Here is an 18838-nt window from a genome sequence, read left to right as displayed (position 1 = left end):
TTATATTGTTAAGAAATCTATACATTTTAATGAACGCAGCAGAAGTCAAAGATTCATTTGAATTATTTAGCTTGACATCTTCACTGTTCCAAAAATGCTTTAAATGTTTCTCAAGATAAAATATATTGTGTTTTTTTTCACCCAGACATTCAAAAAAACATTTTTTAGAGCAGTAATTACATTACCGTGAAAACGTGAAGTTTTAATCCAAGGTTATCATACCGTCACAATCTTTTATTAAGCCATGCCTAGAGTAGATGTACTTCATATGACCAAAAATGATAGTAGAATAGACATGAAATGTGTTTAACTGAATTTGTGAGAAAAAATCCTTCAAGTAATCCTAACTTTTTCTATAGCGCAGCTTGTTCCGAAAACACATTACTATGACGGGTTTAATACACAACATATTGAGTGAAATTATCCACAATTAATTACTCATTTTTAAAATTAAAACAGTTTTGGTAATTAACTAAAATATTAAATAAATACATGATAGTGCTAAAAGATGGTTTGTTGCCTAGCACTGTATTATGACTGGCTCAATGAACAACATTTCAAGTTAAAATTCATTCATTCATTTTCTATTCGGCTTAGTCCCTTTATTAATCAGGGGTCGCCACAGCGGAATGAACTACCAACTTAGCCATATGTTTGATGCAGCGAGTGCCCTTCCAGCCGCAACCCAACACTAGGAAACACCCATACAATTTTGCATTCACTAACCTACATTACGGCCAATTTAGCTTACCCAATACACCTATACCGCATGTCTTTAGACTGTGGGGGAAACCAGAGCTATAGTTAACATGTTATTATATATTTAGATTCAGTTTTTAAAATTAAATAAAGCAAAAAATGTTTCATTAGAAATAATTCTGGTTCATCATTTCTAAAGTTGGCTTAATGACCAAATTCAATTGTTTCGATAATTAATTTAGTAGTTTTGTTATAATTCATTTTGACGCATTCTTGAATTTGCTATAAAATATCTTGACTGAATCACGAGCCATGGCCTGCTGGTTTATTTTCGTTAATCTACTGGAAATGTAAAACAAGTCGTTATGCCCTTTTTATGGCACCATAATTAAACGTGACGCTGGGATGTTATAAGGCCTCCCAAGTTTACAACCGCAGCACAAATGTGGCCCCTGCCGGATTGACTGAGCGTATTGAGATGGCTGACTGGGATGTGTGCCATCGACTAATTGTATGGATATGGGCTGGTCTAATCAATGCTATCGATCACAACAGGGATTCATCCACAGTGGGGGAGGGTGATTCAAGCACCCAGATACTTCACACTGTGAAGCTTCAAAACACATTCCACCAAAACACAGAGCTGTTCTCCTCCTCCTGCTCCTTTCTTTCTCTCGCACACATATCACCCTCTATAAACACCCCCTACTAAAGCAACCCTAACACTTAACCCTCCTCCCCCTCTCGTTCTTTCACATACAAGCATAAAGCCCACCCTTCCCCCAACTCTTTTTCTCTTCACACTGGAAACCCAAGCCTGGTAAGGGAGCGCTCTGCCTCACCGCTTGGATTGGTCCGTTTATTCTAAGTATGCATGTAAAGAAAACGTCTTTGTTTACCTTTGAGCAGAACTTGTCCCTCGGTGATGACGTCGGCTGTCATGACGTTGTACTCGTTCTCGGTGAAACCAGGCTGACATGGCATCGCCCCTGTGCCCTGGACCGCCACCTGCCAAAAACACAAAAGCACCAGACAAATTAATCCCCCGATTAATGGTGATTAATACACATCGCCCCTCAGCGCGGGCCAACCTACACCACAGCGAGAGCCAAATATCCCGAATCCCAAGAGGAATCGATGGACATAACGATCACGCTCTTTCACCATAAACAGAGGAAATGAGGCAGAACTCCGCTCAAGAAAAGCACCGTGATGAGCCTTTCCAGAGCCGCCAAGTCCATTGATCACGCTCGAAATGAACTCTTTGAATTAGCTATGCTATTGTATTTTTCAACGATTACTCGCTAATTTGCAGCAGATCGGCGAAATTAAATAAGGTTCATTGCATGACGATTTGCTGGCTTGGCTTTGAATTATTCTTCCTTCAAGGATGGTGAGGGTTTGCCCCCCTCCCCCCTCCGGCACTGGGGCATCTGTTATTTTGAGGTGGGTGTAATTAGACTGATGAGGTCAGGAGGGCGAGACGTTAGAAAAGCAGAGCTGACCAGGCTACACATACTCTGCCTTCAATGGCATGGTCTGGTGGAGCACTTATCACGTAAAAACACAAACACACACTCCTGCAGCTGGCGTTACCACTCCGGCGACCAGTCACAAACCTTCCTTTATGGCTTATGTTTAAACCAGACATGCACACCTAGCATTTGACACTCAGAACAAAGCCGTATTCATTCCTTGCTTGTCTTATTAGAAAATAAACGAGCAGCGTTGAGTCATTCTATTTTAATAGCATCCTATCAGAGCAGGCAAATAGGTGAATTTGGCTTTTTAAGGATGCTTGAGAAGATCAAAGGTGATGTCCACTGTGAAGCAGCCTCTTTGTGTTGGAATAAGATCAGAGGCTTGGAGAAGACGGCTGGCTGTGTTTGTTAATGGCCCATAGTCAATTTATCAAACATGTTAATTACTTGTTAGCTTGGTGGATGCTGACTTAATGCCCCACACACAACGAGCAATCAAACATTTGCTTTTGTGCTAACAAAGATCATCAACCGCGAGCTCAGTTGATCAGTTTTTCTGTTTCTGATGTCGTCATCCCCAGCTGCCTTGCTGATGATATATCTGCAGAACGCCTATATAAAGCTACACTACAGGGGTGTGTTTGAAAATCTGACTTTAAACTGTCCTGTCAGCAATTGCTTAGCAATATGCTGCCTCTGCACATCCACACAGAGTGAATGATTCTAGATGGAGCCGCACCAGCGGCCCTGCTGACATGAAGAATCAGAGGCAGAAAGAGGCAGCAGATGCTGTAAAGCCAATGGTGACCGTATAACCACAGTGTCACTCACTATAGCTTATACTGTCTGAAATTATTTACAATGATATCTGAGTACATAATTCGACAGTAAGCCTTTTTAAAAAGAAGGTTGCTTCAAATAGTTATGAAAAACAAAGTGATTATTTTAATCATCAAAGAAATGACATCATCACTTTATTTTTGACATCCTGGAAAGATTTTATTCATGCTTTAAACAAGAGAATGTGTTGGATTCCACAGCACAGACCACACAAAAATTATCATTCTTATGCAAGAAACCTTTTTTATTAATCACTTTGTATTGTATTATGATTATAAATATTATATAGCCTACTTAATCATGTTTTGTATGTTTTCTCTATGATATATTATCTGAATTAAAATGGTTATGATTATTAATTACAACTCTGTTTCATTTATTTTGTATTAATCTAATAATTTATCAAAAATAAACTGTAGTCTAATGTACTTATTTTAACTATTAAGTGTGAACCTTACTTCATTTCCATGCTGACGAGTTCAGTTTGTTGCACTGTTGGTTAGATCTCTCGAAAATGTGCGACAACAATGGGTTTTTATATAATCAGTCTCTAGGTAAATTAAAACAGCATTCAATCAGTTTCTAAACATACTTCCAGTAAGTCGGGTTTTAACAAGCTCATTACTAATCGGACGATTCTCGGTTCAATAATTCAGTGAACTGTTGGCGTGAGAACAATTCAGTCCATTTCGCTCAAACCGGATCAAAAAGATTCACTGGAAAGATTCGACTCAAAATAACGACTCGTTCAGCAACATTAGGCTATGCATAATTGCTTTCAAAACAGCAGCGTTTAGTTGAACATGTGGAAATGCATGAAATAGCCGTATAATGCGACAAATTAAGGTTACATTTTAAAAATTCCTGCCGCAATAAGACATTTACGGGGTCACCACTGCAACTCCTTCTACTGCAGACCACAAATACAATACAAACATTCAAAGCCCTTCCAAATGGCCGATGGCCAAATGTTCACTTTATTGCCATGCAAATTTCAAACATTTGGTTCCGTCATAACAACAATTTCCTCGCAATCTCTCATCTGAGGCTGATGGAAACATGGCATGACTGCTCCCTGCGTTCGGCTGTTAAATCTGCCGGACTCTGCATTTTCAGCAATTCAGAGAGCAACAGACCCCAAAAACCCTGACAGCACGATTCATTTCTCCGCTCGCTGATTCGGGTCAGAGTGATTTGTCATATTTGGGTTACGCGCAGAGAGCCGCTGCTCGCCGCCGTGAGATTTCAGCATTTGCACATCTAAAAGAGACGGAGTCAGCGGAAGAGGACACTCGCCTCGCGGCCACCCCAATGAGCTCTTCATTAACTGATTATTGTTACATTTGTTTCATCAGTCGGAAAGGGACCATTGTGACCTAATCACCTCCCCGAGGGCAACTTTTCCATCTCGTGCCAAAAGAAGCGAGAGCGCATTTGAAAACCCGCATTCATCTGCGACTGGCTCCGGTTCAGCACGGGACGGTTTAAACGGGGCTGCTGGTGCAATTTCCAACGGCTCCACAACATCAAATCCACCGCACAGATTGTCTAAACCCTCTGGCGAATAAGTATAAGAAAGTAAGACTCTCCAGAATTGCACACGAAGCAAAATTAGATGCGACATGAAGTCTTTAACCCTTCGAGACGAACAGAAACCCGACAGGACCGAATATGATCGCCCTATTTAAATATTCTGCCTTCAGGCAAAAGCATTCGTTTGTATCTTGAGTAATAAACGCATAGGGGGAATTGTTCGACAGTTTACAGAGGTCCAGAGTACATAAAACAGCAAATACAGACAAGCCAAACCCCAAACATAGAGCAGCAGCATCGCTCCTCGGACCCTTCGTTTTACCTGCAGAGCGGCGAGAAGCCCCAGCATCACGCCTCCGGAACGGTACATCGTTTAAATTCCGTTCTGTATAAAGAAACCGATAGAGCTGGCCGTTTTCCGCTAGGTTATAATGTTCCGTACGGTAGCGGCGGCATGAAGCGACAGAATCGTTCCTCCGTCTCTCTCTGGCACTGATCCGTGCTGCGCTCGGTCTGGTACTGAAGCTCCGCTCGCTCTCGCTGTTCAACGGCAGCGCCACGCTCTCAATGACGCCCTCTAGCCGCACCCATTGGTACTGCGGCAAAGAAGGGGGCTCCTTTCCTTATGTCACCCCTTTCAGCCTCCGGAAGTCAGAGCGAAGAAGACAAGACTCCGCCTTCTTCACTACAACAAAAGGAAGATCTTCTTTCTTTAACCCCACCCTGCCCCCGTAATGCCCACTAATCGGCAAGAGGGACTGAGAATTCCTGGATTTTAAAGTGCAGGTCTCATGCTGGTGTGCTGCTTTGAAATTCAGATGCTGTGCTAGTAGTACTGAAAACATTGTTAACGAGCTCATGTAAGGGATAATATGCAGCCAGTGGGTCATCATTGTAGAATACATTCAGACGACTTGGGCATAAGCCCAAATAGCAAACAAAAAATTATTAAAAAAAAAAAAAAAAAAAAAAACTATTAAAACTAAACGAGTCCTGTTGTAAATAATATTAGGCTACTTTTTAATACTTACTGAAGGAATAGTTTAGAACAGATGCTCGTGTGCCAATCTAGGGCCCGCGGGCCAAACTTGGCTCATGGTAACCTTTTATATGGCCCGCCATCCTATCTGGGAAGAGAGGGAGAATGCTGGGAACGTTGGGGCCAATGCCTTTAACAGAGCTTGTCATTTCTAATTTAAGCGTAACCTTTCGTTGGTTTCTTTAATTGTTGAGATACAAAAATCAAATGAAATAAAATGTTTCAATTAATGTACATGAATCAAGTAAGGATCCTTGATGAGCAAATTAAGTGTGTTCAATAAATTCAGCATTGGGTTATACATGGGATTGTTTATTTTTATTGTAATAAGTTTATTATAAAAAAAACTTAATTAATATTCATTCATTTTCTTGTCGGCTTAGTCCCTTTAGTAATCCGGGGTTGCCACAGCGGAATGAATCAATAAACTTATCCGGCAAGTTTTTACGCTGCGGATGCCCTTCCAGCCGCAACCCATCTCTGGGAAAACTTAATTATTAATACAATTAAAGTATTTTTGTTATTTTTAAATATATTAATAAATTAAGGAATTACCATGGCAACTTTGATGTAATAATTTGGTTTATTTAACTCCGGCCCACCACCCTTAATCAAGATTGGTTTTTGGCCCTTCATAAGAAAATGTTTTGGCACCCTCGGTTTACAAGTTAATACATGGATATGGGAGGAAAAAGCATGTTAGAAAGTAAATAGTTCACACAAAAGCAATAAAATAACTATAAGATGTAAGTATACCCAGGCGAAAGCATGATATGATTTTGTTTGACGTAAATGTGTGCTGCTGTCGCCTTATCTAGCACTTTGAATGCTTCAGTGTTTTGAAATTGAGGGAATTCTGATGGGCTGATTCATCACCCAGAAAAAAAATTCTGAAGTGATTCTAATGAAAATGCTCCACTGTTTTATTATAAATTAAATAGATAGTTCACCCAAAATTAAATCTTGCTGTTAATTTACTCATACCCAGGACACCTCACAGGACATTCTTCCTGGTGCTTCGGTTTCCCTCACAGTCCAAAGATATGTGGTGAATTAAATAAACTAAATTGGCCTGGGTGCTGGTTTGCGGCTGGAAGGGAATCTGCCGCATAAAATATGCCATAGTAGTTGGCGGTTCATTTCTCTGCGACACCTGATAAATCAGGGACCAAGATAAAAGAAAGTGACTGAGTTTCTGTGTGTAAATCATTATGTGACTGCTAATAATTTCGTAAATAATGAAAAGTAAATCTATATCAGTTACATCTTGATCTGAATGATTATTAATTTATAGCTACTGTTAGCGCAAATTTGATTAATTCAATACAGAAATTGCTTTTTTGACAGACTGACAAAGAAAGACTGTAAAACTTTAGTTTAAGTCACAATTCGCTAATAACTAATATGCTTATTACCTGCCTGTTTGTTATAAAGTATGATGTCATTCTGCATCTCTAATCTTACCCAAAACCTAAACCCAACTTCTACCTTACTAACTATTAATAAGCAGCTATTTGGTTGTTTATTAAGTTTGTTAAATTAAATTATTTTAGGCCTAAATTAATTTTCATTCATTTTTCTTCAGCTAAATCTCTTTATTCATTAGGGGTCACCACAGCGGAATGAACCACCAACTTATTCAGCATATGTTTTACACAGCAGATGCCTTTCCAGCTGCAACCCAGTACTAAGAAACATCCATACACACTCATTCACACTATGGCCAATTTAGTTTATTCAATTCACCTATAGCGCATGTCTTTGGACTTGTGGGTAAAACCGGGGCATCCTGAGGAAACCCACGCAAACACAAGGAGAACATGCAAACTCCACAGAAATGCCAACTAACCCAGCCAGGACTCGAACTAGCGGCTTTTTTGCTGTGAGGCGACAGTGTTAACTACTAAGCCACTGTGTCGCCATCATTTCAGGTCTAAATTAATTACTTAAATTATTGAACGTCTCCCCGCTCCCATGAAGCACTGCAAATTACATAATAGAATCTAAAAATACATAATTTTTTTTACAAAATACACATTCCTCACCTGAAAACAAAATCCAATCCTTCTCCAAAATAGTTGTATTTTGTCTGTTGGTTTTATTTAGAGTTTCTCACAGTACTTCATAGAAATCTCTATTCAAGCAACGAAGCACAGTCTTGCACTTTTGCCTATTTAGCCTAATTTCATTTACTTCAGTCCACATCACACTGGCTTGGATCATGGTCCACAATGCATTAACCTGTGTGTTTATTTATGCAGAATTTCTGCAGGTTTCACCAAGTCAATTAAGACTTTTTAAGACCTTTTTAAGTATACAAAGAATAAAAATTCAGACTTATATATGATTTTTTTTTTCAATGGGCAACCAAAATATGTTCTTGCATCATCATCATCAAAAAAAAAAAATTCTAATGAGTTATTCTTATATATTTCTTCATTCATTCATTCATTTTCTTGTCGGCTTAGTCCCTTTATTAATCCAGGGTCGCCAGAGCGGAATGAACCGCCAACTTATCCAGCAAGTTTTTATGCAGCGGATGCCCTACCAGCCGCAACCTATCTCTGGGAAACATCCACACGCACATTCACACACACTACGGACAATTTAGCCTACCCAATTCACCTGTACCACATGTCTTTGGACTGTGGGGGAAACCGGAGCACCCGGAGGACACCCAGGCGAAGGCAGGGAGAACTTGCAAACTCCACACAGAAACGCCAACTGAGCCGAGGTTCGAACCAGCGACCCAGCGACCTTCTTGCTGTGAGGCGACAGCACTACCTACTGCGCCACTGCCTCGCCTACTTTATATTTCTTATATATTTTAAATAAATTTTAAGTAAACTGTCAAAACAAGCAGAACCCATTACTGTGTACAAAAACTCTTTAAAATCTAAAAGTATGCACAACAGGCTGTTCTAGTATCAGTTTTAAAATATAATATGGCTAAAGGTCTTATTTAGAGTTTGTTGTTGGTGATTGGATGTGTGTTGGATTGACTGGGTACACTGTTAAATCCAAAAATGTTTAGGTAAACCATTTAAGGAAACCGATTGCAACAAACCATTAAGGTTCAAAAACAATTCCTAATGAGTACTGTGAACTTTAATCCATTTGAATGAAAGAAGCAATAATTTGAGCACAGTAAACTCAATAAATGAAGAGAACTCAAACCAACCGAGTACTGTAAAACTCAGTAAGTTAAGGCAACTCAAACTGTTTGAGAAAACCGATTGCTGCTAACCATTTCAGTAAAAAAAAAAAAAAAAAAACGAATCTGTATAAGTACTGTGAACTTACTCCATTTAAGTTGAATAATGAGGTATTTTTATTAACTCATTACCTTTAACAGTGAGTTTAAAACTCTTTTCAAATCAGTACAATTAACTTTTGGTAAATTTAACTAAATCCATTTGATAAAGTTGACTGTTGGGTTTTACAGTGTAGCTTTACATTCATTCATTCATTCATTCATTCATTCATTCATTTATTCATTCATTCATTCATTCATTCATTTATTCATTCATTCATTCATTCATTCATTCATTCATTCATTCATTCATTTTCCTTCAGCTTAGTCCCTTATTTATCAGGGGTATAAATGAACCACCAACTACTCTGGCATGTGTTTTACACAGCTAATGCCCTTCCACTGAAAGTTAAGATCTATTTATAATTATTTAAGACCTACAAGGTAATATTTTAGTGAATTTAAGACTTTTTAAAGCCTAAGGTTGTTTTTGAAATTTAAGACATTTTAAATCTTTTTAAGACCTCGAGGATACCCTGTTATATATGTATTTATTTATTTAATTCATAATCAATGAGAAAAAAAAAATTGGCTGCTAAAAAAGTGGGCGTGCCCTAATACACTCTAAAGTAATCAAGCTTGGTGTGAACAGTCAGTTAAACTGTGATGCCATTAATTAGAAATATTTGATCACTGAACGACCAGCGAGATGATGTTTTGAAAGGTAAAGGTATTTTTCGTGTAATTGATCATGATATATTGTAATGTAAACTGTTGAAAATTATGATGATAATTGGTATGCTGTTTTCTTATGTAGTAATGGTTTTGAATGTAGGTTTTTTAGTATGTTTCGCAAATTGTTTTTGAATATGAGGGTAAATGTCTCCTGTATAATTGGTTATATGGGTAGAGGTGAAGGTAAAAATCTTTGGGTAATTGTCAAATGTAGAAAACTTTTAATGTTGACTGTTAGAATTTTATTGTATTGATGCACACCTGATTAATGATAATAGTTGATGTACTTTATCTCTGTAGAGAGGTCGGAAATGGGAAGATTGTTTATTGTTATTGCTGTGAAGATTATACGTTATTGTGTGATTAATGGATAATGAAATGAGAGTGACGGTCTAACTAATAGCACATTTTGATAGACTATGGGATAAAAGGGTGTAGTTAAAGAATTATGTCACACACTGAGGAAGGCTTTGTGCCGAAATGTCTGTCTGTCTGTCTGTTATCACCCGTAAAATGTAAGAGAAAGTAAAAATAAAAACAGTACGAAGCAATTGAATGCGAATCATTACCTTCTTTTGAATAATCTCTGAACGACCAATCACAATCATTACAGCAGATCTTCATCATAAATCTAAATAAAGTAATTCGATATAGGCCAGTTTGGCTTTGGTTATGCTCCAAATCTCACGAGCATCACACAGGGTAAAAATGATGCTCGTCTATGCGGTGCATCGTAAACAGTGTGAATTGACAATGTAAATGGATTTTATGACAGTGCTGAAACCTGATTAGGGAATTTGCTCAGGTGATGATGTCTTCTTCCACTGCTGTCTTCTCATGGGCATGACTGCGTCTCTAGTCGTGACAGGCAGGGACAGGGACAGGCAAACTGGCACTCTGAGTGCCTGTGACAGCAGCGAATGTCTACGGAGCAGATGTCCTGTGCGCTCTGAGAGAGTCTCCGGTCATCAGCGCGCACCACCATCTGCTCATCATTACCGGCCCGGCCGAAGCACTCACACACATACACACACACACACAGAGCGACCGTGGAGCCGGCGGTCTGTCTGTGTGACGTCAGAGAGGTCGGCCTTGACTGAGAGTTAGAGCGATAAGCGATAAAGACAGGGGAACCAAAGGGGAACCTGCAGCGCTAACATAAATTATTAAAGGAATAGTTCACTGGAAATGAAAATTGCAGCATTTACTCATATGGTTTTATATCCCCTGTAGAAGGTGATTTTTTATATGGAATAATGACTACATTACACACATGTATGGACATGTGATGTTTCAATATATTTTTATGCTGCTTTTAGGTTGTTTTAGACAGATCTGAAAGAGTGAAGATATTCTGCTAAAACATATTTCTTACACTATAAAGAAAGAAAATAAGACACACAGTTTAAGAATGACATGAGGGCGAGTAAATGATGACAGAATTTTCAAACCGTGAATTTACAAAGTCTTTGTACAGTGGTGTTACCTGGGAATTTCATCACATTCGTATATGTTTCGTGATCTTGTAGTTTGGTTATTTTTCCTGCAGAAGTGGACAAGTGATGTCTTGTGTTCTCTGTATAATGGAGGATAGTTCACTCAAAAATGAAAACTGGCATTTGCCCATTCTTAGTTTCAAACCTTTTTGAGTTTCATGTTGATATTTTTTATTTCTGTTCTGATATTTGATTCCTGGAAACCAACAGTCATTGACTTCCATTGTAAAAAAAAGTACTGTACTTGAAAGGGATGATAACAAGGCTGTCACAACAGTGTTATAACCATGACATGACACGTCATTAATATGAAGGAGATGTATGCATGCTTTTGACAACTGTCATTAAGTTTCATTAACTCTTTTATATTATTTTTAGTTGGAAAGGTTACATTGCTTGACATGTATTAAAATATATATTGGCAACCAAATGCATCATAACCTGTGAGTGTCAACAAGAAGACAGTGATTAAATGATGATGGATTTTTTTTTTTTTTTTTTTTGGTGTGCTATCTCTTAAATATAACAATTACTAACCAAAAAATGTATATCTGTTATAGTACCTTCCTTCCATCTCATTAAGTGCTGAAACTGCTTCAGGGAGTCTTTTAACAGTCTGTCAGCTCATTACTTGACACTAGTTTATAACAAAAAGTTAGTAAGAAGTGTTCCTGCAGGATTCAGAATGTAAGAACCGGCTGTCATTCATATAATGAGTGTGAATTTGAATTCAATTGGTTTTAATCCACAGGACGTTGAATTGTAATTTGAATGGAAGTGACAAGAAGAGGGATTTTTCCTATTGTTATTCAAAGTATTTCAACACAGTAACCAAACAAATAATTAAACCTTCACTTTACATATAATGCAAACATATTCTATTCATGCAAAACACATCAAAACAGATTTCAATTTGCAATACAGCTCCACTAAATGTTCACAATTTTAGATTTATTTACAGAAATACAGATAAAACATGTTTTAAATTTTTTACATTTTTTTTAATATTGTGTATTTGGTTTTTGTCTTATTTTTACGAAATTTTATTTTGTGTGTTTCTTTTTGTGTGTGTGTGTGTGTGTGTGTGCATGTGTGTATATATATATATATATATATATATATATATATATATATATATATATATATATATATATATATATATATATATATATATACAAAGCAGTTTACCATTTTTTGCGTAGTATTACATTTACAAATTGATTTTTGCTGCTTGTTCAAACTACTTATTTAAATGAGTTGAATTAACACAATTCTTGAGGGTTTTTTTTGGACAACTTACACTGTAAAAATGCAGGGTTCCATGCAATGTATGTTGTCCCAACACAAATTGATTAAGATAACTTAACACTTTCAACAAATTTATGTGGATTGAACATAAAAATTAAGTTGTGCCACTAAAATGTCATTTTGAGAATTGTGTTTTTTCAGCTTGTTTTAAATAAGTAGTTTGAACAAGCAAATAAAAGAATACATTTTGAGTATGCATTATGCATACATTATGTTACTTAAATTTGTAAAGCCTTTAAGTTAACTTAATCAGTTTGTGTTGACATAAAATAATTGTGTGGAATGCAACATTTTTGAAAATGTAGACTGTGATAATATAATAGTAGATTAAATAAACTCTAAGACATAAAGGTAAAACCTGTCACTAGGGGGGACCTTTCCAAAAGATACACTTTTGTACCTTACAGGGTCACAAATGTATCTTAAAGGTACTTATTAATAACTAAAAGGCACTTCAAAGGTACATTTAAGGTATCAATGTGTACATTTAAGGTATAAAAGTGTACCTTTTAAAGAGGTACCACCCCTGTCACAGGCTTTATACCTTTATTCCTGAGATTGTACATTTTTGCAACCCTTGTTGCCTTAATGTGTGGGGGTTTAATTGCTGTTTAAAAGTGTTTAACAATATTAATTGTTATGACAGACTTTACTTTTCCAACCTGATGCTCACAAGCCAATTTTACAGTGTGTGTGTGTGTGTTTCAATGAATGAAAATTTAATCAAAATCTAAATGCTTATAAATAAAATGTTAAATATTATTAACTGGTTATATATTAGATTTAGGGAGGCACGATGGCTCAGTGGTTAACACTGTTGCCTCACAGTAAGAAGGGGGTTGTTGGTTTGAGTCCTAGTTGAACCGTTGGCTTTTCTGTGTGAGTTTGCATGTTCTCTACAGTTTCCAAAGACGTGGTATACATGAATTGGAGGAACTAAATTGACCATAGTGTATGAGTGTAAGGCTGTACTCACACTAGGTACAGTTGCCTCGAACCGGGCCAAAGCACGCTTGTCCCCCCTCCTGTCTCTCCCGATGGCCCACACTCACACCACAATCGGGCCTCGGCACGCGTTCGTTATCGCTGCTGTGCTGTTCAGTGAGAAGCGCTGTCACTCAGCAGCACAGTGGAGATTTCTCTAGTTATATTGTTTAAGTCGTTTGATATGCAGTGACATGCAGTCAAATATTTCGCCAAACAGTCCTTAGGGATGCGATGACACGAAGTCAGATATTTCGCCGAACAGATCTGCTCCTTTTGGCGCTTTTAAACAATCATAAAGCCCTCGTGCTGTAGGAATGAGGAGGTTTGCTGAAGGTGCGCAGCTGTCGTGCAGTGAGGAGTTTGCATTCACTGAACAGTAAGAATGATTAATAAATCCATATGATACAGTCCCTTAAAAGTCACGTCTCGCTTTCAGTTTCAGGCTTTGGCGCGTTTTGCACTCACACTACAAGTGTACCGCGCCAAAGCCCAAGTGAACCGTGCTCAGGCCCACCTCCTCCAACCGGGCCAGGGCCAGCCAAGTGTACCATGCCTGAGCCCGATTCAGCGCACTCACACTTCTCAAACGGTCCGGGAAACAGGCCTGGGCAAGGTACAGATAGCATAGTGTGAGTAGGCCCTAAATGTGAGGAAGTGGGTGTTTCCCAGTACTGGGTTATGGCTGCAAGGGCATCTGCTGTGTAAAACATATGCTGGAATACTTGGTGGCTCATTCCACTTTGATGACCCCTGATAAATAAAGGACTGAGCCAAAAGAAAACGAATGAAAAATATTAGGTATATTGAGTTTTTTCATAAAGTTTATTAGATAATGTATCTAAAATGTCACAAAAAATGTGAAAACAAAATCATCACTGAATAAACTAAATTAAAAAAAGCTAAAATAGTTTGCCGATAAGTTTAGTTTCCTTGGCTAAACCATTTTAGCAGCATAAACCCTTATCTTTATCTATAGTTACACAAGTGCCATTCTGCCCTCTGTGTCTCCACCTTATTTCAAATTCCCTTAATTCAATTCTCAAGCTGCATATGCAGTTCTGCCTGTGCCTTACTCGATCGTTACGGTAATGGCAATTCATTGAGGTAGAGATGTTGATTGGGCCATTATGTAGGACTAATAACGGCGACCACTTAATAGTCACACATACTTAGCTGCCTAATGAGTAATTTGGGAACAGCTGACCAGCGAGGCCCTCTCAAAATCCACATGTAGACACACACACCACATCTCCAGCAATGCTAACAGCATTAGGTTCAGGGCAGAACATTACGGTCAGCTAGCTAACTAGCCATCGCTCCTCACGGGAGTCCGCCTTTCACTTGAGCTTCAGACTCCCTACAGACCCCAGAAATAATTTGTTTTCCTCCAGACTGCATTTCCCTTGCCCTGAACCATATTTCACCCAGACCATGTTTTTCATGCCCTGGTGTCCTTTTGAGTCATGATGGCGAATTGCAGCATCTGCTATATGAATAAAATGAAATAGTGAAAATGTGACACTGTCCCATAAGGATACACTACAGTATATACATGGAGATTTACTAGCTGCTCTCTTTGTATGAGTCAGAGGTATTTAGAGAACCATGCGTGGAAAATGAAGGAGACGTGCAGGAAACTGTAGCTCATTATTAATTTACTTCTCCTTGATTGGCTTTTGAATGAGGACGCAGAGTCTCATTGGTCCGCTGAGAGATGGATATGGATGTTTCAGAGTACTTTAACAGTTATTAGGGTTGAAGGTTGCACTCAGAGCATTTTTTGTGTGCATTATAAGAGCTTATGTGAGATGTTTTTCACATATTTTGGTTATTGTCTCATAGAGGACACCCTCAGAGAGACAGTTCACCAAAATCAGTAAAAAAAATAAAAAAATAAAAAATAAAAGCATGTTTTGGGTCAAATGATAAACAAAATAGGGCCAAAAAATGTAAGTTAATTTAATCAGCGTTTAATATATTTATTTATTTAGTATGTATTTTTTTAAGTGTGTCGTTTTCTCTTTGTTTAAAGCTGTTGGTTTAAAAATGTGTTTTGTTTTTGTACATTTTTATTTATTAATTGTTTGAAAGTGCAAAGAGACCAACTCGATTTGCAACAAAATTAGAGGTGCATTATGGGAGTAAATGGAGCGAAATATCTTTTGGCCTACTTTACTCACTGTGACTCTCTGATTGATGGACTCTCAGAGTAGCATTGTGGGTAATGTAGTTTTCTGCATAAACTGAGCTTTTAAACATGATTGTTTAAAAACCAAGTTGAATGAATGCAATTAGATGGGCTCAAAATAATAAATACAATCAATTAACAGCCTTTTAAGAAAGCCCCTCGGTGACTCAACATGATTAACAGTAACAGTTACAATGGAAAAATGCCATCTGGCAAATGGAAAGTGACGAGTATGAATCATGAATGTGTTCATTTTAAATATTATGATTATTTAGCTATTATTTTGAAATTAACAGCCTTTTAAGAAAGCCCCTCGGTGACTCAACATGATTAACAGTAACAGTTACAATGGAAAAATGCCATCTGGCAAATGGAAAGTGACGAGTATGAATCATGAATGTGTTCATTTTAAATATTATGATTATTTAGCTATTATTTTGAAATATAAAGTGTATTGAGTATTTTAAAAACAAATATGTACATTAAAGACACATTTTTAATTGTTAATCATGAATACAATTTATTCTTTTAACAAATACTTAAAACAAATAGAATGTGAATAGAGATTAATTTTGGTAAAAGCTACAACACAGGTGACTTTGCAAAAGTTTTATTTGTTCTCATTTAAAGCTAATAAAAATGACTAAATCTGTCTGGCATGTAGGAAAGGACAGCTTTGTTTTTTACAAATTAAATTAAAAATCCTTTATCAAAAAGAGGTTTGATTTAAGTGGTTTAAAAACAAAAAATAATAAATAGAAGGACATATATATATATATATATATATATATATATATATATATATATATATATATATATATATATATATATATATATATATATATATATATATATGTGTGTGTGTGTGTGTGTGTATGTGTGTATGTATGTATGTACTGTATTTTAAGAACAGTGATTAATATCTTTAAATCTTTAAACAAAGCTTTTACTCGTAAAACCTAAGCATTACATATTATAAAAGAACTACAAATGCACTCAATCCATAATGAACTTTTGTAAACCATCATTTTATAAATTCATATGATGTGTATACTCTTAACATAAGATATTACGGTAGCAAGGTAAAAAAAATTTGTAATATTTGTCACAGTTTTTTTTCCAGTTGATTATATTAAGAATTTAAATAGTTTTTTCCTATACCAAGCTTTCAAAAGTATTGTTTAATTGTGCTAATGATACACGATTTAAGCAAATATGTTCCAATTTCAACATTTAGCACAAAAATAGGATAATATTCAATTAAGTCATGTTCAGTCTTTGTTTTATTTTGAAGATGTATATATATTTTTATGATTTTTTTGGAACTACAATCCCATAATGCACTAAAAAAAAAAAAAAAAAAAAAAAAAAAAAATATATATATATATATATATATATATATATATATATATATATATATATATATATATATATATATATATATATATATTTACTTATTTTTATTTTTTTAAGCTACAAAGCTTTGTTTACAAAAAGAGACAAAAATCTAAAAATAAATTGTAAGAAAATAATTGGTACAGAATTGTCTGGAGCATCACAGATAATATACACAAATTCAAAATCAATTGTTAAAAAAAGTAAGTGCAAACAGATTAGTTTAATATATATATATATATATATAATAAATAAAAAATATATATAGAGATAAGGTGGCACCGTGGTGTAGTGGTTAGCACTGTCGCCTCACAGCAAGAAGATCACAGGATTGAGCCTTGGCTGGGTCAGTTGGCATTTCTGTGTGGAGTTTGCATGTTCTCCCCGTGTTGGTGTGGGTTTCCTCTGGGTGCTCCGTTTTCCCCCCACAGTCCAAAGACATGCAGTGTAGGTAAATTGGGTAAGCTGAATTGTCCGTATGTGAGTAGATGAGAGTGTATGGGCATTTTCCAATGATGTGTTGCAGCTAAATAGGCATATGCTGCATAGAAAAAAAAAGTTTGATGATTTGGCGGTTCATTCCACAGTGGCGACCCCTGATGAATAAAGGGACTAAGCCGAAAAGAAAATGAAATAATGAATATCAAAACAAACAAATAATTCTGAACAATGTTTCTGCACACAATAAAAGTCAGTGAATGTGATATAAAACAAATCGACATATGACTAAATAAATATGAAGACAGAATTTCCATATTTTTTTGCTGTTGACTGTCTCTTTAAGACTAAATGTGATTAAGGCGACATACGGTCATTGACTTCAGTTTGGTTCCCTATCTCTCTTTTTCTGCAGTGATTGTTCCCTGAGGGAGGTACGTTATGAGAAAGCTCTGATCCGATCTTCTGCTTATCCCATTAGCATGCCACCGTGTGTTTTCCAGAGACTTTCAGATGCTCTCTTGCATATGCGCGTGTGTGCATGTGTGTGCGCGTTGAGCTAAGTGGGGTCACATTCTCATACACTTCACTATGTGTGTCTAATAGTCTACATTGTAAATCAATCCAGTCCATTTTTCCATCAAAGCATCTCTCCTTTTTTCTTTTCACGGTCTCTTCTGGTTTGCTTCTGAGTTTCACCTTAGGCCTCAAAGCACAAGTAACCAGAAAAAGACAATCTACTTTGAAAGGCTCCATAGCAGTCTTCTTAAAGTCGCAGTCAAAACAAAAGTATCAAACCATTTCGACTGTAAAAAAAACAAGAGTGGTGCTGCATGAATGCCTCTTGATATAAATGTCAAGCGTCTCTTCCACAATAGGTTCAAATGTATGAGGGAGCTGCTGAAATGCACTCAGTTCATAATAAACGTTTGTAAACCTTCATTTTATAAATTCATATGATGTGTATTAGGGCTGCACAACATATCGCTTCAGCATTGATATCGCAATGTGCTCATTCACAATAGTCACATTGCAAAATAGGCAAGATATAAGTTGAGTCTCAGTTATAGTTGACTAGGAACTACAGAATTGTATTCATTGAGGATGTTTACATGGACAACAGTAATCAAATTATTTGCATTAATCTGAATAAGACAATAATATATGATTAAGGTGTTTACATGAGTTGTTTTTAGAATGTTTCTTTTCATGATCTTGTTTTACATGTTGTAGCACTCAGATTGATTAATGTTATTGCGTCACCACATTATCCACATTTCCTCCAGAGTTTCATTGATTTTGGGTCTTATTTTTAATTTGTCAACTTAAACTATTGTCAAGTTTGACAATTTCAGTTTCATTTAGGAACATTTCATGCATGCCCAACCCCCCGCTGACAAACGAGATATTGGATGAGAAAATGAACTGCTAGAAGAGTGTAGTTTT

General features: G+C 36.6%; 1 protein-coding gene across 1 annotated transcript in view; it reads right to left on the bottom strand.

Moving 5' to 3' along the window:
• cdh2 (cadherin 2, type 1, N-cadherin (neuronal)) overlaps window positions 1-5072 on the bottom strand; it is an 80272-nt gene extending 75200 nt beyond the window's left edge. The window contains 2 exon segments of the mRNA NM_131081.2: window positions 1599-1707; window positions 4876-5072. Coding sequence (NP_571156.2) covers window positions 1599-1707; window positions 4876-4923 — 157 coding nt within the window. The 5' untranslated portion in view covers window positions 4924-5072.
• Between the last annotated feature and the right edge of the window lie 13766 nt (window positions 5073-18838).

Source organism: Danio rerio, chromosome 20 (genome assembly GCF_049306965.1).
Source record: "Danio rerio strain Tuebingen ecotype United States chromosome 20, GRCz12tu, whole genome shotgun sequence".
NCBI classification, from domain to species: domain Eukaryota; kingdom Metazoa; phylum Chordata; class Actinopteri; order Cypriniformes; family Danionidae; genus Danio; species Danio rerio.
The sequence above is the reverse complement of the archived record's forward strand: the minus strand, read 5'-3'. Positions and strand labels throughout refer to the sequence as shown.